The following is a 23,413-nucleotide window of genomic DNA, read 5'->3' as shown; positions in this document are numbered from 1 at the left end:
TCAGAGTTTTCCGTTAATATCTCCTCAACGAAGCCTCGTAGAATATTGTAAGACATAATATTTTAGTTTTCGTTCCATGACAATATTACCTAAATACAATTTCATCATGTTCGTGCTTATGAATAATCCTAACAAATAGTTACGTAATCAAAATCTCATTGGTCCACCATGCCGATACGTCATTCTACGCAGGGATGCATCGCAGAAATTTTGTTTCATCTTTATCTATTTTTATCTATTTAAGAATCTCAAATTGAGTTTCGGCCCTCTGAATATTTCAACCAGCCGAATCTGTCTCAGTCACGTGGTTTTATTTACTTCAACTTTATTTTTCTTCTGAATAAACTTTAGTATGTTTCCATTGGAAGCCAACGATCAGCAAGACCCAGGGTGCCACGTACCCTTGTTTCGGCCCTGAGGAAATCTGTTTATAATAAAACGTATTATTACGTTATTTTGCTATACCGTTCTCCGGAATTAAAATGTATAACGAGTTCTGTATGACTGATTTGTTCGTACAATGAATTAATTTGACTTACAAACTGGCCTTGAGTAATAGTTATTTGAAAATCGAATGCATAGTTGGAAGAGTAGGTAATGGTAGTTAATCCACGCATATCACGGCAACTGTCCGCGCAAAGTTCGGTTTTATCCGATTGTACACAAGTCCGCTGTTATTTGTGACGTTGACATTATTCAGTAAAGTAAAAAGTGTCAGAAAAAGAGCTACGCAACAAGATCGTTGGATAAGTACATAGTTGCATCGTAATGTGCTTCGTGTTAATAAGTTTTAATTGAAGAAGCGGTCCTATTTCGCGAGGATGGAATATATGACATATTTAAACAGTATTTTGTTTGTGATTTTTATACAATTGTCAGTGTTAAATTGTGCTCACTTATCGAGAACTTATATTAACGATCTGTCGACGAACAGCGGTGATATCGTACCAAGAATAAGCTGGTTATTCAGCAATTCTGTTGACAGTACCGTTAGGGTTAAAAGAGCGAGTATAGCCAATTCTTACCTACTACCTGATAAATGTCTCCAGAATTTGAATCGTCTATGTGGCGATGTAAATAGAGATGACGATGAATTAAGGTTATTAGAATGCATTCAAACATTCAAGGTATACCTCTTGATAACGTTGCAATTATTCAGATTAGTAGTTTCTAATTCATTACATTACAAAATAATTCTAATTTATTTCTCTTTACAGCCAACCGAAGTATCCGGTATCGACGATGACTGTCGCTCAGCAATATGGGAATACATCTTAAATATTACTAATAATTTAAATATAGAACGATTAGCTAAGAAAACATGCGGTAAAGAATTAGGTTCGTTGCCTTGTTCCACCACTGATACCAAGCATGGAGCATATTTATCTTGTTTGATCGATAACAGAGAAAAAGTCAAGGGTCCAGAATGTATCGAGTATATTCAGCGCTTAGAATGGATTGCATTTACAGACTTCAGAATTATAACACCATTTTCATCAGATTGTGATAGTGATATTAGACAATTTAAATGCGATAAAATACATCCATATAGAGATATATCCCAAGGGCAAATATTAGCTTGCTTACAAGAACATGTCAATGAACTTCAGGATCAATGTAAACGACATATACTTCATGTATCTGAAATACAAGCAGAAAATATAAGGCTGGATAGACAATTATATTTGGCTTGCGCGCAAGATCGTGCAAACTTTTGTCCAGATATAAGACCAGGTAGCGGTCAAGTATACAAATGCTTGATGCAACACAAAACAGATAGATCCATGTCAGGGACATGTCAGGAACAGCTCACAAGAAGAGGAAAACTAATAGCATCGGATTATAAAATCAGTAGAGGACTGGTCAAAGCATGCAAAGACGATATTAAACTTAATCATTGTAGGAGATCTGTTATCGAAGATAGAAATATAAGACTCGCACAAATCCTTCTCTGTTTGGAATCAGCAATAAAAAATGGTAGCAAGATCGATGGAAATTGCCAAGCTGAAATGTTTGATCATAGGAAACTGTTAATGGAAGATTATAGACTATCTCCTGAAATAGTCGACGGTTGTGCCAATGATATTACAACGTTCTGTAATAGCCTTGAAGTTGGTGGTGCAACAATTCATTGCTTAATGGAACATACTAGGACAAGAAAAAAAAAATTAAGAGTGTCTAGCAAGTGCCAAAGAGCGGTAAGAAAGTCTCTATGTATATTTATGCGTTCGTTAATTATGTTGAATCGAATATGACATATAAATCATACAATTATAAATATTAATCGAATATTCCTTTTTCTTAACAACAGTTAGAAGAATTAATTATGGAAACCGATGCTGGAGAAGACTGGCGAATCGATCCTGTTCTAAGGGAACAGTGTCAACCAGTTGTTAATTTAGCCTGCAAAAATGTAGGGGACACACTCTAGTAGCTAAAAGAAACAAAATAAGCCTATTCGAAATTACATAAATAAGTAAATAATAATGTGTTTAATTTAATTTAAATTCAGGTAAACGGAGGCGATGCCAAAGTAATATCTTGTCTAGTGGAACATCTTGGTACAGACAGAATGACAGAAGCTTGCGAAACTGCTTTAATTCAAATACAATATTTTGTAGCCAGAGATTTTAAATTGGATCCTCAATTGTATAGAGCCTGCAAATTTGATGCAATACGTTTATGTCATGCACAAAATGCATGGGCCAGCGATGGAAGACAGATGGACCCGGAACGCGGACCTCTTATTTTACCATGTTTATATAGGCATGCATATCATCCTCAAAAAAACATGACAGTGAGAACTTTTACAACCTTAAATGAACTTATAAATTTGGAATGACGATTTATCTTCAAATAATTGTTTCAGTTGAGAACTGAATGTCTTGAAGAAATCAGACGTGTTATGAGACAGCGGGCTGTAAACGTTGATTTACAACCCGAGATCGAAGAACTGTGTCTAAATGAATTAGCATCATATTGTTATGATAAAACTGCAAAAGGGGAAGAAATATTGTGCCTTCAAGACCATTTAGATAGGTAATAAAATGTACATTTAATCATACAATAAGTGAAAGTTGTTTCTGTATTTTTTTTTTTCATACTTTTACTTCGCTTGTTTTATTTGCAGTTTAAACAAAAATTGCAAGTTAGCAGTCGGCAATTTTACAGAGGAACAAGCGGAACGCTTTGAATTGAATCCAGTTATTTCTGCTGCGTGTCAATATATCATAGAACGTCATTGTAAGGTACAATACAATTATTTTTAAACAATAACGTATATATTGTTTTCTGGTAATGCTTTCATAAAGAATTTATAACACAGGAAATATCAAAATATAGCAAAGGCGAAGGCGACATGATGGAGTGTTTGATAGAACATAAAAATGATTTAGATGTACAATCTGATTACAAGTGTAAAGCAGCAGTGGAACATTTCCAATTAATATCATTAAAAAATTATCACTTTACATATAAATTTAAAGAAGCCTGTAGACCTTCTGTCAAGAGATGGTGTCCAAAGTAAACAATTTTTAACATTATTCATAGAACGCGTTGTATACAATGTTTATACAAAAAAAAAATGTGTACTTTTTGTGTCCTATTTAGATCAAAAACAAAAGCAGAAGTAATAGAGTGTTTAAGTTCAATAGTACAAGAAAATATAATAAAAAATACGCAACATCATATCCCAAAAGAATGTAGACAACAACTAAAAGCACAGCTTTACCAACAAAGAGAGAACATTCAGTTCGATCCTGTTTTACAGTCACAGTGTACAACGGATATTAAACAATATTGTTTTAACGTTGAACCAGGAAATTCACAGGTAACAATATATTTGATTCGTGACGTTGATCGTTTGGTTTTTACACTGCTATTAATTTGATTATCATTATTTTAGATTCTAGAATGCTTAGCTGGACATAAGTCAAAATTATCAGATGCATGTCACAAACAGTTGTTTAAAGTGAGAAAACAGGAATTTCAAGACAGTTCAAGTGATTTTGCTTTACTAAATACTTGTCGTGTTATGGTAAGACAATTCTGTCACGACATAAGCCGTTCGCAAGCATTGGATTGTTTAAAGAAATATAAAGATGAGATTACATTCGACGAAAAATGTAAAAATATCGTTATTCGGAGAATGATCGAACAAAACACAGATTACAGATTCAACACTGCGTTACAGACTGCTTGTTCTTATGACATCAATAAAAATTGTAAAGAGGTAAGTTTTAAAAGAGACTGCGTTACATTATTTATACGAATATAAACCCATAATGTGTTTTTCAGGTTTTAATACACGAGCCCACCGATAAAGAACTTGAAGGAAAAGTCATAAGATGTTTAAAAATTAAATTCCGAGAATCGAAACTTACGGTAAAATGTGAATATCAGATGACTAGCATACTCAGAGAAGCAGCCTTAAATTATCACTTAAATCCATTGCTTGCTACGATGTGTGCGCATGAGGTATAATGAAAATATTTTTAATATGTTATATATATATACATGATAAAAGTTTGTTCATTGTATCTATATGATCTGAATCATATATTTGTAATAGATTGAAACAGTCTGTAGAGCAGATGAAAATGATCCTGGAACAGTAGAAGAGTGTTTGAAAATAGAGTTCAATGCTGGTAATAGAGATATGAAAGAAGAATGCCGTCTTGAAATTGCCGATTTAATAGAACAAAGGAAAGCAGATATTAATGCAGATCCGTTACTACAAAAAGCATGCGCTGTTGACGTCAGCAAATATTGCAGCGATGTTTCTCAAGGAGCAGGAAGGCGTACGTTAAATATTTTTTTAATTAACAATGTTATCGATAGATTAAGATTAATCGCAAACGCAAAGAGTATTAAACCATTATTATTTCTTTTTTTTTTAGATATCTTGTGTTTGCAAAATGTATTGGAAGATAGCAACAAATCTTTGCAACCTGACTGCTACAAAATGTTAACCACAAGGATCGAAATGTTTAAAAATGCGGCCAAGGTAGTGTTCGTTACTTTTCCTTCTTGCATTATTAATTTGTACATTTCATAATATGGATTTGTTACTTTTCAGTTGATTGCTCCGAATTCGATTGAAGAACTATACTCAACAATAAACCAATCTCCTGCAAGACGATACTTTATGATCGTCGCTTTAACGATGATTGGTATAATTTTCATCTCCGGTTTATTTTGTGGAAGAGTGACGAGACGAACAATGTTAATGAAAAATAAATGATGAATTGTAGTGAAAGCGGTCCGTCCTCGAAGAAGATTATCGATCGGTGTAGTTAGAAACAAAAAGAATCACTCCATACAGTAAACATCGAGAATAAAAAGTAAAAGAAGTGATAACATCACGTGACCTTCCTGCAAAATATCACATTACGCAAAAAAAAAAAATTAGAAACAAAAAATATTAACCTTTTTATATGTTTTTTTATCGCGTACAAACCTACGACGAAGTAATATTTAAATATTATACAATTATGTCCATGATTCTATGATCTGTCATTCATAGTATTATTATAAATGTAAAAACTGTAAAAGTTGAATGAATGGTATGTATGATAAACTGGAAATGATTTGCTATTAAGGTAGATTTTAATAATAATAAAAAAAAAAAAACATTAATAGAGAATATATATATAATAAAAAACAAATAAAGAATGAAATTTTATGTCAATACTCTATATGTTTGTGATATATAAAAAAAAAAAATTCATAATAAAATAAAATGGTCACGTTTTATTTAAGGTAAAACATCTGGGCACAAATTACATTGGTCTTCCATTTTAGGACGTTAGAACGCCTATATTAAATGCTGTTAGAAATGATTTACAATAAAAAAAGAAAAAAAGTTAAATGACTATATAATATGCATCCAATGTGGAACAAGTACTGAGATTGCACGTTTCTTTACAAAATTTATGCTCAATTTATGACTAGAAGTATTACACACTTATCATTGAATATATTATTATTGTAAGTTAAGGTATAAGACCAAATATTATGTTACAACAAAATATACTATTGGTAAAATACGAAGATAAAAACGCTGGATTGTGGTTTATATTGATTTTAGTTGTATAAAGTAATAAAATTCCTTGTTATCCTTAGTAACCACGGTATAAAAGAGAGGAATACTTTGAATGGGAAATATTAGTTCAAGTATAAGTGAACGAGTGATCGACGAAGAAAGCTAGTCTCCGATGGATTCCATGCGGTCTGCTAAAAAGATTAAAAGAAAATGATGGAGGTGCGACGTTAGTCATAGTACTCGTAGTGTTCCATGAGTATAACTCAAAGAACAGATCTATTCGATTCTAATTGCCGCGAACAAACTCGATCCATGCCCGAAAAGGAATAGAGCGGAATAGCGAATAGCGAAAGCCGCGTTCCTCCCGTTCTGCTTTTATGGCTTTAATTTTTGAGTTCGAACGGTGCACAACGGTCGCGTTCACGGTTGAACAAAAGACCGCTAGACGGCGGGAGAATCGCGCGGAGTGCAAGAGCCAGTGACACACTGTGTTAACATCAAAAACTTGTGTAACACGGGTCCGCGATGTTGTTTGCGTTGTACTGATAAAAATTTAAACCACGGCAGTTGTGTAGCGAACAAGCACCGTTCGACGTTCGCGCGTGTTTTGTTCGCGATCTTCGAATTGTTACGAAACCGTTCCGGAATCGGTGCTGTTCCTGACCGAGGACCAACGGGATACGCGTATCGGTCTGTCCGTAACAACAATATCGGATCCATTGGCGAAAAGGATTAACGCGCGAGCCGCGTCGAAGGACACCGCACCGTCGACCCCAACGAACATGTTCGGCGAACAAAACGTGTACGACAAACGTCGAATCGCGATGTACTGCGCAACGACATAGGTGTGGCGCGCGAAAGAGAGAGCGTATACGCACCTAACCGTAGGTACGTGCGGGCAAGTGCTGCGTTGGAATGAAGACAGCAAAGAATTGGATTAACTTTCCCCGATCACGTTCGAATGCAGAGAAAACGAGCGATTACTCTTAACACGGCGTGAAACGTGCCACCGATACAGCGAAATTGATCGTATACAGTGTAACGAAGTCACTCTTTCTCTAAAATCAAGATATAAATTCTTGTGCCAGTGGCGTAAGCAGCAACCTCAGGAGCCACATGCCAAAACTCACAGTACGGCCGTTTTCTAACTAAATCCTTTAAATGTCTAATTACATCAGAAAAACAAGCGGTATACTTACTTTTTCACGAAAACCGACCAACGAAACTTGTACAGCGATATTCATTGACTCGTGTACAAGTTTCGCGTAAAGTGTAATAATAGTAATCAAGGAGTTCCTCGATGTTTGTTAGAGAACGAAATAGTAAACAAGACGCTATTATGTTTGTTTGTGGTTCGTTATAAAACCCAGGGTGCCCGCGTGCTTGGCACGCGCCGCACGCCCTTAGCTACGCCACTGTATCGGTCCTTTTCGAAGTAAATATCAGTGGAGTTACACCGTGTGGGTGCGTGTGTGTGGTTCGTGGCTGTGCGTGTGCCTGCGCCTATGCGTCTCCATTCGTCGAGCCGCGGTGATCTTCGCAGTGGTGGAGGCGGCGGAGGACAGAGCGAAGGCGGCGGCGGCAATAGCACCAGCAGCGGTGGCGACGGCGGAGGAGACAGTGGAGGTGGTGGCGGCGGCGGCGGTGGCCGCGACGGCGTTTGGAGGGAGAGATTTCGTACGTCGTGACTGAGCGAGCGAGTGGGTTGGCGCGTGTGCGTGCTTGACACGCGTATACGCTCTCTCATTCTCGGTTCCCCGTGCGCGCGTGTTTACTCGCGGCGATGTGTGGATGTGTGTTTCTCGCGCCCGCGCATTAACGGAATTCACGATCGGACACGCAGGGACTCAACAAATGTTTAAATGGACGCATCGTCCATTATCACCCAAGTGTCGCGGGATGACGAGCTAGGCCAGTTTAATAACGAGAAAGGTAGGTGATTCGCCGCGAACACGGCACGTCGCTTTACATTTTTTTCCATACGTTTTTCTTCCAGATGCTGGATGGAATCTGCACCTGTTACGGGACTGCACCGCACTCCTCCTCACCTTACCTCACCTAACTTCACCTCTCTCGCACTGCCCTCCTCCTTCTCCCCCCCCCCCCCCTTCTTCCGCCTCTCTTACTGTTGTGCTCGTCTATGCTTCGCTTCCGACGTCTCTTTTCCTCTCGCCCTCGTTTTTGCCTGGCCTCGCCTCGTCAAATCGTGTCTACCTCCTCCCCCCACACCCTTCTCCTCCCCACTGTCCCCTCTTTTCTTTCACCTAAGTTTCGCGTAACTTCATCGTGTTGTATACCATACCTTCACCACCGTTTTAACCCGTAACTACTATGAATCGAATTTTGGTAATTGTAGAGAACTGGTACATCCTTACCGATTTCGATGACTTTTAAATACGTTGTAGAAATCAACATTGCGAATAACTTCTTCCTATACATGTAACCGTCGCTCGGCCTTAGTTTTCGAGATATTTGCAAAATATCGTTGCTACTACTACGATGAATATTGCGTATAGCTACGCGTCTGTGGCAGTGTGTGTGTGTGTGTGTGTGTAAGCGTTCAGTCGTCGATTGTTTAGGGTCGGAAAACAGGGTGTCCCAAAAATGTTGTAACACCTTGAAAGAGGTGGTTCGAGAGGTAATTTGAAACAACTTTTTCCTTAGCGAAAATGTTGTCCGAGGTTTCGTTAAGAAGATATTAAACGAAAACCTCGACCAATCAGAGCGCGTAGGTTACGCTAGCGCGGGCGCTCCATCGGCATACTCGCGCTCTGATTGGTCGAGGTTTTCGTTTAATATCTTCTTAACGAAACCTCGGACAACATTTTCGCTAAGGAAAAAGTTGTTTCAAATCACCTCCCGAACCACCCCTTTTCAACGACTTCCAACATTTTTGGGACACCCTGTATACGTACGCGTTTATGAGTTCACGTAATGTCGAGGCGTATAATTTTCGCGCAAAATCCTTTTACAAAAATTGAAAAGCATGTATGTCTCAATTATACGCATGTTGGAGGGCTGCGTCTCCGAGACCCCCCGCTAAACTATAAACACCCCTCAGGCTAATCATGTATACACACCTGAGTGGTGCGCTGCAGTATATACTCGTTGTTGGGGGTTTCGCCCCCAAACCCTCGATCAGGGGGCAAGCCCCCGGACTCTCATTTTTTTACTGTACGAATACGGATCATGCGCTACTTTATATGTATAAATGAATTCGGAACAGATTGAAACGCGAGCCGATCAGCGAATGATAGCTTACACACACACATACACACGTGCGCGCGCGGCCACAGACGCGTAGCTATACGGAATATTCATTGTAGTAGTAGCAATGATATCTTGCAAATATCTCGGAAACTAAGGCCGAGCGACGGTTATATGTATAGGAAAAAGTTATTCGCAATGTTGATTTCTACAACATATTTAAAAATCATCGAAATCGGTGAGGATGTACCTGTTCTCTACAATTACCAATAGTACTTCATTTATTTATAGAAAGTTTATATGTGTTTCTACATAAATTTCCATGATTCAAATAATTTTCATTCGTATGATATTCTTTCCAAGTATGTATATTTACAGAATAACATTTGTTTTTCCCTATGTAGCCCAGTTACCGCGAGAGAATGAAGTGGCCAGCAACGGTCCAGCCAGTGGCAAAAAGCCAAGAGGGCGTGGACTTCTACGATCTCTACTTTGTTGTCTCGGTAGAGGACGTGGAAGTAGTTCAAAGAGTTCGAAAACAAATTCTGTACAATGGGATGAACAAGGTTCTCCGCCGCCAGGGACTGGATCCCCTCGGTTTCTTCTCCCACCTGTCAGACATCAGGATATGCACAAGAAGTGCATGGTGATTGATTTGGATGAGACGCTAGTGCATAGTTCTTTCAAACCAATCAACAACGCTGATTTTGTTGTTCCTGTAGAAATTGATGGGACAGTGCATCAGGTGTATGTTTTAAAGAGGCCTTATGTGGATGAATTCTTGCAAAGAATGGGTGAACTGTACGAGTGTGTATTGTTCACTGCAAGTTTGGCTAAGGTTTGTGTATTGGATACTTCTTGTCATTGACAATTTTATATGTAAAAGAAATTTGAATATTCAGAAATTCTAATACTTGCAGTATGCTGATCCAGTAGCAGATCTGCTTGACAGATGGGGAGTGTTCAGAGCAAGACTGTTTAGAGAATCTTGTGTTTTTCACAGAGGAAATTATGTTAAAGATTTAAATAAACTAGGGCGGGATTTACAACAAATTATTATTGTTGATAATAGTCCTGCCAGTTACATTTTCCATCCAGATAATGCGGTAAGTCTTACTGTAAAAGTAATTGTATTAGACACGATACGAAAAGGAAACGAATGTACAAATTTCAAAGTAAATTCATTTCTAGGTACCAGTGGCGTCATGGTTCGACGATATGACCGATTCAGAACTACTAGACTTAATTCCATTTTTTGAGAAACTCAGTAACGTGGAAAATATTTATACAGTCTTGTGCAATATCAATCACCCTTATAATCAAATGCAGACTATTGTACAGAATAGTCCAAGCCCAGGTTCAGGTTCGCTTGGTGCTTCCTAGCCCTACCTAAATTCTGGCCAAACAGCCAGTATTGTCATCGCTCAATGCACTCTGAGGAGGATTGTGACTGGAATACTCCGCGTTACTTTCTTGTTATGTGGCAGTGGACAACCAGGTATGGCCCACTAAATACCAAGTGTAGTATGCAGACATACCTGTTGAACAATCATTTAAATAGGGGATGAAAATTCTATATCCTCCTGTGTATTATTTGTTTTGATGCAACACGAATCACGGTTGGTTTCGTTGTTGGCTTGAGTTGTCTTTCCTGATAAACAACAATATACTGTGCTCCGAACTGTTCACAGTATGACAGATACGATGTACTGAATATATTGATCTAATCGTTAACGTACAGTTTTTTAAAAAAATTCACGAGTAGCTCAATTGGTAATAACAAATAACTCCTTCAGTTACACCGAAGCGGAATAGATTTCGAATATAATTTATCGGTTACATAATTCAATGTGCGTGTTTCCGTGTTTGGTGTACTTGAGAAAAGAAGCACATGATAAGGCTAACAGTGAATGTGAAACGTGATGTACATTTTATACTGGTTAAATGCATAACTTTGTGCTTATTTGAACTTAATTTTTACAAAGTACCTCATGAATTAATTGTAGAAGAGAACAAAATCACGTATATGAAATTAGAGTATAGCGTTAGCGGTACAAAGGAAAGAAAATACTGAATTACTTTTGAGTCGTTTGATGGGCTATATTATATATATATATATGTATATATTCTACTTCTCCCCTTATTATAATCCGGTTATTTACTATGAATTTGCATTACGTTTACTGTCACTGTATATACAGTTTCAACGAGTTCTTATAGTATTGCTATGAATATCGAGTAACATAGTAATTAATTTTTATATAAATTTTATGAGGCTGATAATTCCAAATAGTATCAGAAATTAGCATCTTTGTAAAATCCTTTTACCGAATGTAATCAAGATTTGTTAGAATTCATCGAAGAAATACGTTCGATTTTATTGAATCAGACTTTCTTCCTAGAAACGAACAAGAAACATTGAGATCTAACAATGTAAGATTTTAGTAATACAAATATTAGAAAGATTATTATTTACCTAACCGTTTCTTCTTTATTTTTACTGAAACGATATTAACAGTAACTACAGTTTGAGATATTTAATCTGATTACATACGAAATTAATGTTAATACACTTTAAATGAATATTGTTATATGATGGTATTTTAACTTTGTTTTGGGAAACATTGAGAAAATAATGAAAAGGTATAAAACAACCAAAATTTTGTAAATGTTTAAATATTGAGTCTGTGCATATCATTCTCTCCCTTCGGGCAATCGAGTAATAAAGCATTACGTTAATTCAGTAATGATTACAATATCATTAATAAAGTAGACTTATTTAATCTTGTAATCTTTCAAGCGTAGGTAAGCGAAAATGTATTTTCACGCATACGCAAACATTTACTAACAAGCGGTTATCAAGTTTGTACTTTTAATTAGTGCATAACAGATGTATATCGCTTTCTATTTTATTACTGCTGTTACTAACATAATCATCATCACCATTATTAATAATAATATAGTAAATCGAATTTAATTACATTATTGTTATTATCGGTTTAGTTTCAAATAATCTAATTTATTAAGAATATCATCTGTTTGTCGTTATCGAATATTCTAATCAAAAATCAATTTACGGAAATGTATAACGTTGCACAGACGAGACAGTTACAGAGATAAAGTTTTATAATAACTGCAAAGGATTTCACCATTCGTATGTCAGTTGCAACCGTTTATTGGATTATAACGTTAACGTCATTTCGTCGCGTCTTTTACATAATATGACAAAATCAATGATTAGATTTATGGTATCTATCTCAAAATTTCAGTATTTACTTTTCATCTTGAAATATTAAAGGCACATTGATAAGATATGTATCTATACGTAGATTAACAGAATCAGAATAATTTTCAAGTACTTTGCACTGTATTTGATATATATTTTTCTTTTTCTTTTTCTTTTTTTTTTATTTAAGGCAAAGGCACCACATACAATAATTTACAAACTTTTTATAACAGATTTAACGATATAAGATTAACGTCCGCTTGAACAAAAGCTCTCCGACATTACACATTTATAATGTATATTTTATTTTTTAAGCATAGTTTATTAATGTACACGAACCTTGGCTCTGCTAATTATCTATGTTGCTTTACTGTTTCTCATTGAACAAAAGTAGGTTCGCAGAGTTATAAGTTTTCATTTGGCGAAAAGGGGAGCTAGGATATACAGAGATAAGAAGATTATATAACAATAAGTCTTACACATATTGCATAATATTAAATGGCTTCCAACTTCATCTTCTATCAAAGTTTTTCGTTGAGTGTTACATTACTTTAATATCTATCTGTTAAGTGGGTCAATATTGAGACGACATTTACATCTAGGAAAACAGACCCAGCCAGTGATATAACGAATTGAAAATACGAGTGAACTAATTCACGTGATAATACAGTTGGAGAGGACTATTATTTGAACATAGTTGAATTGATTATTTTTTCTTTTTCTTTTTCTTTTTTTTTGTGATAATTTTCTATATTAAATAGTTTTAATATACACGGTTTAACAAAACAAAAGATGCTAGCTGACCGTTAAAAAAATGTATATAAATGTTGACGAGTTTATATCTAGGATTTAACAATTTATTATTCAGAATTGCATTTGCTGTATTAATGTCGTTTTATTTATGTTTATTGCGCATGTTTAGGAAAGAACAACATGTTATGGAACGTTTGTACTTAGTAACCGTACCTCGCCAATACTTTTAACGAAGCTCCTGTAATATATCCGATTCAACGATTTCGATTGTGGCAATATCACGCAGTAGCTGTGCTTCAACTCCATCCTTCATCTAAATATATGTATAATAAATTCAACAGATTTAACGCAAATAATCATTGTATCGAATTACTGTTCGTTTTTGGACAGCATTCAAAACAGCGGCGGCCGACGCGAACACGATGAATTTATATAATTAACTTTTGTCACAAAATTCACGATACTCTTCTCGTGCGAAAATTGTAACCAGCGTTCGCTATAATAACGCCCATCCAAACGACTCTACCATTACCTGGTTCACCTATTCCGGAAATACGTACAGTGACAAGGATATGCGTGAGAAAAAAAGAAAATGTATCTCGAATCGAACACCTTGTGTTTCTATTGGGTTGTCCGGAATGTTCGTGCCTATTTTTAAGAAGAATTCAAAAGGCATATTTGAATCATGATGTACATCTATCGAATTATAGATGCACCATTTTGTTCCACAACCTTTCCATCTGTTAAGAAATGTACACATTTTATTTGTTTTCAGCCATTCCGATATAATACACAGACCTGTACCGCCTACTAAAAATCGGCATGGACTTCCCAGACAGCCCAATATTATCGATATCTTTTACGAAACTCCGTCTGCCGTCTGGGAGCAGTTGTAAATTTAAGAGAACACGCGAGCGATTACGATGCGACATATACAGTCATGTGGCAAAATCCTGAAAGCATTCTTTTCTTCTTCTTTTCTTTTTCTCCTATTTTACTTTTTCTTTCCATCGTTTATCGCAGAAACGTATATCACTGATAATGTGCACGATAACAAGTCGAATATGGAAAATATAGCTAATGCCTGTTTTTCAGTTAGGAAGATCGAGCAACGGAGGCCACGTGTGACACAACGTTGATGTTGCATCCGATAAAATTCCTTCACGGATACGACATTGTCAATCTTCTTCAAATCTACGTTCGTTTCGAAGTAACATTAATTGAAATATTATTTGAAGTAATAATATAATTAACGTGCTTCGAAATCGTACATCGAACAAACTTGTAAGATACTTGAAATCACTTTGAGTTATTAAAGTAACGAAATGGTAACGGTCCAGAGGAAGAATAAATTTGTACGACCGATATACTTCGTTGGTACCATGCACGTCCGTTATAAATGTCGATATTCTTCGTTAACACGTTGGTCGCCGCGTCACCCAGAAATTGGTGACAGGCCTTGTCATTAAGGAGCTAATAAAATTAATTTCATAGACGAGACAATAATGAAAATAAATCTGGACAGGATTCATAAATTTGACGACGTTAACAAATTAGATACTATGACGGATGTTAAGCTATCCAATTTTTAATAGTTTGTAGACAAAATTTTAACTTTATTGAAATTTTTACGAGTCTTAGCTTGGCAGCCAACGTGTTAATAAACTTCTTCCTGTAGTCGGTAATGACTTGATTTGCGCGCTGAAAGTGCTGAAAGAAGTTTTTTGCTCGCGACACTCGTGCGTCTTACGGTATGCCAAATACGTTATAGCAGTAACGTTCTGCGAGTCGATCCGTCAACAACGATACAAATGTACCACGTGAAACCGTTAAATCTGTTCTTCCTTAAGCCGGCGACTGACTTGCAACAGAACATTGTAATGTAACGCGAGGATTCGACCGTTCTCCACTGGTCTGTCGGTTTTTTGACGAACCTTGGTCGTCTACTTTTCACTGAACCGAGCAGGAAGCATCGAGAGAGAATTCAGCCGAGAGTTCGAAGCGAGCATTCGCGATTCCAAAAACAACCTTGTAATGTAACGCTGGTGCCGAACCGTACGATTCGTGCCGAGCAGTTACATTACAGCGTTCAGTTGCAAGTCAGTCGCCGGCTTTAACAACCACGCCCAAAAAGTATAAAAGTATCCGCACATTCCTTTTTTACATGGCGAGTATTCAACGAATAATGATGTATTTATTACGTAAACGAAACTTCGAAACGAACGTGCTTAGTGTTAGAGACCCGTCACACCGTGGCCCTCCGCGATTAATTAACATTAACAATCCAGTGTATCGCTTTTATCGAATACAATTTATCTGGACGCTCGACAAAAAGGCGTCCCCTCGATGGTATTCGTATATATACATATATTTAATAAGTGCGTTTCTTTTGTCGTGTTTCAATCTTTCCGAGCATTTTGTTTTGTTTTCCTTATTTTTAATTACTATTACGGAATTGTAACATGATTGTAGACGCGCTGTGGGCTGTCACGAGTGTCCACACAATATGTTTAGATTTATTGTGACTGTGCGCCGAGAAAAATTGTTAGCGCGATGGCGTGAAAACGGGAGCGATCGCGATGCGTTATATTAAATATGTATAAAATGAAAGGAAATGAATCGTTAGGTAGGCCAAGAATTTTTAACGTATAAAATGTCTTCGAATCGTGGCTCCTCGTCGGCTGTAATTTAATGCGTAATGTAAGTTACACGCGATACGACGGATGTACAAGTGGAATCAGAGATTGGGAAAATTGTATCGATGAACTATTTTTAACCTCTTATTTTGTTCGGTGTGAATTACGATTTAAATTATAGGATGAAATTGTATTTCGCGTTAAACGAATAAGTACTTGTACGAATGAATCGCTATGTTGTGCTTCTATTCGTCGTCTACGATTTAAACAATATTTTTCCCATCTCTGAACGGAGTATTTCCCAGTACGATATCATACCGATGCGTGAGAATTATAACGTACTTTATCGATCGTATACCTACGATATTGTTTGACGTAGTCTTTTTTTTAAAAAAGAAAATGCAATTGTACGCTAGTAATTTTAACAAGCTGAAGTCGCTTTTTTTACCGTTTTATCGAAGGTGAGTTTATCGAGCACGAAACGATTTGCCAAGTAGATGTATAGGGAAACGGTGGTATTTTATTGAAGAAGAAGCAATACGAGAGAAAGAGAGAGAGAAGCGTTTACTTTTGTTGCACGTTTCATCGTTCTATTAATTTACAAATGATTATTGTTATCGGCTGGATTCGGTAGGAATCGGAAGCTGTTTGGTGATAACGACCGTGCTGCAACGGCAATAAACGAGGCCGCTGACATTTTTCTCGGCGCAGAATCGTTATTTCGGACACAGCTTTGCTGTTGTATAACGAATCGTACGAATATACAAGGTCTGCTAAAATTCATGCTCCAAACTTTGTACACGTACAGTACTCGTCGAAATTAGGAGACAAATGTTGATAAAGGCGAGTCTAGAAAACATCAATTTTCGAGTTGCAAGGAAAAGTCTTATTCCAAGAAGTTGTTTTTATAATCAGACTGTGAATCCTTATGCAAAATACCTAATTGTATAGGAATTACCTATATAGGAATTTATTTTACTCTGCAAATATTATGATACAAACTGTATTTTCGATATTTCTTTACATTGTTGCATACTGTGTGCATTTTGTAGTTTTGTGAAATTCAAGTTTCCTATAAATGCGTACAATTTCGCAGTCTACTTATAATATACACGTAAACATTTGTTATTTACTGAATGTCCTCTTTCAAAATAATTCTATAAATTAAATAAACGTTACATGCAAGTGAAATTGAACCTACGCTTGTACAAAGTAACGTTAACCTTTTTGTTCATGAAAAATTCTTTATAGAGGTTGAAAATGTTTAAAGAAAAACGATCTACTCGCAGGCTACTTGGTACAAGATATTTTTACCTGTTGGATTCCAATGAAAAATCAATGTTTACCAACAGCTCTTATTGCTTACTTCTATGAGTACTGTATGCATTCTTCAATCAGAAAACAGTTGAAAGACCCTTCGAACATATACTGTGCAATAAAATACAAATTTCTTACAACTTGAGAACTATTGATTTCTAGATATGCGTTTACTAACACTTTATCGCTTACTTCGACGAGTGCTATAATCTACCCAAGTATCGGACCATAAATTTCAGCGGTCCTTGTCTAAAAGAGAAGCGTGCTTTTGAGAAGAGGTACATAGAAGAGAATATCTGCGTGTGTGCGTGCGTGGTATGCGAGTGTGCGAGTGTAGTGTTTTTAAAAAATAAACGAAAAAAAGCGAGAGAGAGAGAGAGAGAGTAAGAATATAGCGTGGCGTAAAACCGTTCGCCGAGCGACGGTCGCAGAATCGAGACTTTTTATAATGCAACCAGTTTGATAAGACGGGGAAAAAGGGAATATACAGGAAACTCGGACCGCCAGTCGTTGCCTCCGTTGCGGTCTGGACGATTAAATTATTGTATTACCATTATACATACGTTGTACAAAAGGATTCGTCACAGATAAAAAAAAAAAAGAAAGAAAGAAAGAAAACGGAAAGGAATTATTAGGGCTCAAAGTGTCGTGTTTGGGCAGCGAACAGAACAAAAGATAGAGGGGTAACAAATCGAATGAGAGGCGCGAGTATGCATGTAAAAAAAAAAAAAGAAAACATAATTAACGATATTGCCTTGATTTGTAAATAAAACTTAATTACTTCCACTAATGAAAACCATATTCTCTGCCGATACCAAGCGGGGCGCATTCGGCCCACCGCGGGCTTACCTCTTCCACCGATTTCGTATGTTTTTTACCAAAAGCTGCGGCTGCTTTTTTAACAGTGAGATATTTTGTACAGTAACAAGACGTAAAATAATAACGACGATAATAATAATAATAATAATAGAGAGAGAAAAAAAGTAGGTGGAGGTGAGCCCGGTGCGTCGTTCCAGAAAAAAAACAAATCAGCTAGAAATATGTAACATCTCCCGCCCCTCCGACATGTCCAGTTTGCTCTGTGATTCTGTGTTTAATAAAAGAAAAAAATATATATATATTATGTATACGTATGCGTGTGCGTGTATGTAGATGTACACATCCCAATTTGACGAGTAAATTTTTTTTAATATTTTCTGCATGGAGTATAGTATGAAAGTTTCGTTTTATTCGGTTTTATAAGAGCTGTCCAAATAACCAGGGCCGGTTTTTGCAACATTGGCGCCCCTTCAGGGGTACATACAGGGTGTCTCAAAAATGTTGCAAGTCGTTGAAAGGGGTGATTCGGGAGGTGATTTGAAACAACTTTTTCCTTAGCGAAAATATTCTACGAGGCTTCGTTGAGGAGATATTAACGGAAAACACTGACCAATCAGAGCGCGAGTATGCCGATAGAGCGCTCGCGGTAGCGTATGAGCGCGGCCGCCTAGCGCGTGGCCTACGCTCAACCGGCATACTCGCGCTCTGATTGGTCGGGGTTTTCGCTTAATATCTCCTTAACGAAGCCTCGGACAACATTTTCGCTAAGGAAAAAGTTGTTTGAAATTATCTCCTGAACCACCCCTTTCAAGGAGTTACAACATTTTTGGGACACCCTGTATAGTACACTGGTTGCACATCGAAAGATTAGATACTCTGTGTCAATCAACTGTAACAAAAACGAAGTCGATACCTTCATTAGTTTCGGTGAATGAAGTTACATTTCACGGTAATCGAGTAAAAACTTACATCGAATGAAATTCTAACCAATTTTCATTCTACAGTTTCGAAGTATAGAATAACATTCGGTAATTGCGCGATATCGGAAAGGATCCATAGTTAAATGCAAATGGCGCGTAAAACGATGGTTTTTTTTTGGACAAAAGTAAATCCTAGGTTGGTAAACGTTCTCTATAGGAGCCGGCTCTATTCTGATCCGAATGACACCGCGGTATTTAGGTCGACCTGCTCGATCGCACGCGATTAATCTTGATATTGGATTTCCGTAGGCACCTCGGCGTAAAGGGAAATGTCATGACTGACGTACCGTGCGCTATTAATTTCTGGTAAACCATTGCTCAATGAACAAAGAAAATTCTTTGCGACGGAAAAAAAAAAACAAAACCAAGTCCGACGGGAATTCAAATTGTTTCGTTTTAATTAAGAAAGTATCAAACATGTACGGTCCGCTGACGATAGAGACGAAAATATTTGTTGCATTTTTTGCGGTTAATATACGTAATTTTTTTTATAAATACACAAACTCTTATATTAATATAAGATTATAATATTAAAATTTTATATACAAAATACTTGCACTTGAAGATTTACGATTATCTGGATATTTTCTCGATATAATAGATAGACCAGATATAATATAAATTTTTAGTAACCTAACCCAGACCTTATAATATCGTATTAAATAACTGCTTAGTTTTCAGGTATTCAGTGATTTGGAGGTTTTCTCCGTTATAATTACAAAAGGAGCAAAAGGTATGCTCGTCAAATCAAAGAAAACTTTTGTTATCGCGTGCAATATATTTGTGGATTTTATACAATAAAGAAAGGAAAGCATATATTTTTCATTAGATATTTATTAAAACCGATATTTCGATCAAGTTTTTCGTGGTCTTTTATTAAACACAAGGATGAATCCAATTACTTCACAGTGTCGATAATTATCGACAAACGATTACGTTTCACGTAAGCGAAACCGTTGACGTAAGAGAAATATCGCATTTGGTCTATATAAATGCGTAAGATATATTAACTTCTGCACGATACGGATCATAAGGACAATCTATATGTTTTTTGCAAAGTCCATACATAAACGCGCATTCACTACCTTTAATTCTGTCAGATTTGATGATTGATTGTTTAAACTCTGTCTCAGGGGCCCATTTTGTTTGTTAAAAATGATCAAATCCTATAGTTTTTTACTTTACGTAAAACCTATAAGAAATGAAGATTTGAATACAGGCGCGATTGAACGGTCATCCGTACGAACCAATCAGAGCATAGGTAGAGGCAATATGGCGTCGTACTAACCTATCAAAGTACGCCAAATACACACATCTTTATATACTCGTATCTTTTAAACTATTGGATTCCTAAACTTTTAACTTGCATTTTCGGACTTTTCAGGTCAAAAACTATAAGATCTGATAAATTTTAACAAAAAAAAAAATGGGCCCCTGAGATGAAGTTCAGCCCTATAAAAGCACACCATGAAGGGGAAGGGGAAACACAAATCATTGGTCGAGCAAATACTATACTAGACCATACTCGACTCAACAATTTTATCAATTTTATACACATAGTGTTTTAAATTTTAATTGGGCAGAATTAAAATTAGTGATACGTCTCATCAGATATATTTATTAAAAATTTGTTGGAATTTGTCAACAGTTTTCGAACTTTTAAATGCAAACCTTTTTAATTTATGCAAACATTCAAAGATACGGAATCTTATAAAAACGATATGTCTGCACTTCTAATTTATAACAATGTAGAAATATGAAATTAAAATAAAAATATTTTTGTCAATGATTTCGTTCGAATAAATGCTGGTATATAGACTTGGGTAGACTCATCGACATTATCTGTCGCAACGTGTATATATAAGAAACATGTACCTATTTCAATTTATGCCTAATGTGTATTTATTTAAGAATCTTATAGATCGCTTTATTTAATCTTTACAGAAAAAAACACTTAAATTTCGTTTCTTGAACTATTCAAGACATATCTTTGCGGTAGAACTCATACATGAAATGAATCTTGTATTCCTAACCTCAAAATTTATTTATGAATCTGTCAAATGAAACATTTAACATTAGCTGTATAATATGAAAATAATACAAAATTGTAGGTATTTAATTTTAGTGTCTGAATTAATGTAATGTAATACAAATATAAACAAGAGTTAAATATTATGACACTGTCTCAGATTATTATGATTTAATATTTAAGAATTTGAAAGAATCATGAGTAACTTGATAGATGCCCATTGGTTTCCTTTAACCTCGCAAGGAAATATATATTCAATGACAAAGTTATGTTCCACCAATGGCTCCAACAAGGTATTAGTGGCTTCGTTAAAAAGAAAAATATATACTTGCGAATATCATCTGATGCCAAATCTACATTTAAGACCATTGGTTAAGGAACTGCTGTTTACATACATTCCAAGTTTGTAATCATAAATAACAATGTATTATTAAAATAAAATGAACAATTATTTTTACAACTACATAAAACTTATGTATTACCAGGTGGTGCAGAAATCATATCCATCGATGCTTATAATAAATCCGATACAGGTGACGGGTTTGTGATAGGAATAACAATAATAAAAGTAAGCACAGATACATCCGTGGAGAGATATTTAAATATATATACAGAAGGTGGTGCAGATGGAGAAGGAGAAGAATACAGTTCCATTGAAGCTGTAGCACAAAATTGCCTCATGGTAGAATTAGCATATACTCCGTATCATTTATACCATACTATACTACCACAACAAAATTCTTACAGCGAGGTAACTTCTTTGTTACCCTAACAAGACTGATCCATTTAACAAAAGAAATATTCGAAAATTTACAATGTAAATTTAAGATAGAATTACAATCTCTCTAAGATTTCAGGTTGTCTGGTTATTGTCTGGAAGTGATTATAAAATCCATATGATCAGGGAGGATAAATTAAACCATGGTTACAGTGAATCACCAATTGAAAAATATTTCCCTGAGTTACATGATCTTCAAGCAATTACAATATGGATTAATATTTACTATTATAGCAATTATAACTGGTATAATTCTAAATATTTCTCTATTAATTGAAGTATAATAAATTACTCTGAATTGTAAAGATTATGCAAAATTTAAATTCGTTTAGGAGACTGACTGTAATTGGTTGCGAATGCGGTTTAGTGAAAGTAGCTATCGTTAATGTCTTAGAACTGAAAGTCCGTCGAAGTTGGAAATTGCGATACGCCGCACCTATTACCAGTGTATGCGTATTTTCACAACAAAATAATATAACAAAACCAACTTTTATCAACTCTAAAAGTAAATACTATTACATTAATTATTATCTCGTAAACTATCAAAAATTAGAAAATGATTCTTATATATTACTTATTACAGGCTCAAGTCATTCTTTGGATGATAAAGAAACAAAATTAAATGTTCTCATTGTAAATACAAGCTATGCTGTTGTTTTTATGTGAGTATGTTAATTTTACATTACATACAGCGACAGTTCATAATTTATTTGTTTGTTTAGGGATATTTTAAATAATGGAATGGAGGAAGACATAAGATTAAATGGTAGCGAAACATCCGATTGCATTTTGTGCTCTTGCATCGCTGATATCAATATGGACGGTCAAAATGAAATATTGTTAGGAACTTACGGCCAAGAAATTCTAATATTTTCCTTGGTAAATGACACGTGGGAATTGACTGTTAGAAAATTATTTGATGCACCTGTACATTCTATATGTTACATGGACATAACAAACGATGGAATGAAGGAACTTATCGTTCTTACACAACGTGGGGTACATATATTACAGGTATTAATAGACAACAATTAGTTACAATGATTTATTATAATGAATAATAATATTTCATCATATTTACAAGTACGAATTAAGAGGATTAAAGTATAAATATGAATTGCAGCACAATATTGCAGATGTTAAAGATAAATGGAGAAAAAGATATCAAAAGATAATTGGAGGAAATAAAACATAACTTGTATATATAATTTCCGTTTGCCATAAGGACAAATCGAAATCAATTTTAGTCCACGAAGATCGATATAAATAAATATAAATAAATTTTTATACCGAAGATTAAAAGAGTATATAAATATAATATGTATGTATATGTATGTATGTAAATATGTACATTGTCAAAGAGGAAGAATCAAAGTAAATTTATTTTTATCGTTACCGTATACGTATGACTCAATGACTAATAAAGTATTGAATAGTAAAATTTATTGTTTGTTTTTTTCTCGTAACAAAAATTGAAGAGAATACAAGAAATAAATTCAAATGGTTGTTAGTAAAATCTTGTAGTATGGAAATGATAAATTAAATATATTTAAACGATAATGTTACGTTATTTAAAATTTAATTGTAATTATTTGTTAACGAACTAAGGAATGAACAGATAAATG

The 23,413-nt window shown here is 35.4% G+C and overlaps 3 protein-coding genes across 5 annotated transcripts; all 3 read left to right on the top strand.

The window, feature by feature from the left end:
• The first annotated feature begins 421 nt into the window (after nucleotides 1–421).
• On the top strand, nucleotides 422–6,083 carry LOC128873031 (Golgi apparatus protein 1). The gene is made up of 13 exons (XM_054116310.1): nucleotides 422–1,127; nucleotides 1,218–2,198; nucleotides 2,312–2,413; nucleotides 2,513–2,797; nucleotides 2,870–3,039; nucleotides 3,131–3,248; nucleotides 3,326–3,522; nucleotides 3,610–3,829; nucleotides 3,905–4,231; nucleotides 4,297–4,476; nucleotides 4,571–4,799; nucleotides 4,899–5,005; nucleotides 5,078–6,083. Exons 1-13 carry the CDS (start codon nucleotides 822–824, stop codon nucleotides 5,240–5,242), a joined length of 3,387 nt encoding a protein of 1,128 aa, XP_053972285.1. The 5' UTR covers nucleotides 422–821; the 3' UTR covers nucleotides 5,243–6,083.
• Nucleotides 6,084–6,230: 147 nt separating this feature from the next.
• Nucleotides 6,231–20,852, top strand: LOC128873033 (carboxy-terminal domain RNA polymerase II polypeptide A small phosphatase 1). The gene is made up of 4 exons (XM_054116314.1): nucleotides 6,231–7,975; nucleotides 9,655–10,088; nucleotides 10,171–10,356; nucleotides 10,442–20,852. Exons 1-4 carry the CDS (start codon nucleotides 7,906–7,908, stop codon nucleotides 10,631–10,633), a joined length of 882 nt encoding a protein of 293 aa, XP_053972289.1. The 5' UTR covers nucleotides 6,231–7,905; the 3' UTR covers nucleotides 10,634–20,852.
• On the top strand, nucleotides 20,513–23,231 carry LOC128873032 (KICSTOR complex protein kaptin-like). 3 transcript variants are annotated; one of them, XM_054116312.1, is made up of 8 exons: nucleotides 20,513–21,088; nucleotides 21,194–21,412; nucleotides 21,496–21,761; nucleotides 21,868–22,034; nucleotides 22,121–22,293; nucleotides 22,372–22,450; nucleotides 22,511–22,802; nucleotides 22,912–23,231. In XM_054116312.1, exons 2-8 carry the CDS (start codon nucleotides 21,208–21,210, stop codon nucleotides 22,981–22,983), a joined length of 1,254 nt encoding a protein of 417 aa, XP_053972287.1. In that variant the 5' UTR covers nucleotides 20,513–21,088; nucleotides 21,194–21,207; the 3' UTR covers nucleotides 22,984–23,231. The 3 variants fall into 3 exon arrangements, with proteins under 3 accessions (XP_053972287.1, XP_053972288.1, XP_053972286.1); XM_054116313.1 differs by having other exon boundaries at nucleotides 21,171–21,412; XM_054116311.1 differs by having other exon boundaries at nucleotides 20,514–20,852; nucleotides 20,926–21,412.
• The last annotated feature ends 182 nt before the right edge of the window (nucleotides 23,232–23,413 follow it).

The sequence above is a fragment of the Hylaeus volcanicus genome, chromosome 2 (assembly GCF_026283585.1).
Source record: "Hylaeus volcanicus isolate JK05 chromosome 2, UHH_iyHylVolc1.0_haploid, whole genome shotgun sequence".
Taxonomy (NCBI): Eukaryota; Metazoa; Arthropoda; class Insecta; order Hymenoptera; family Colletidae; genus Hylaeus; species Hylaeus volcanicus.
The sequence above is the reverse complement of the archived record's forward strand: the minus strand, read 5'-3'. Positions and strand labels throughout refer to the sequence as shown.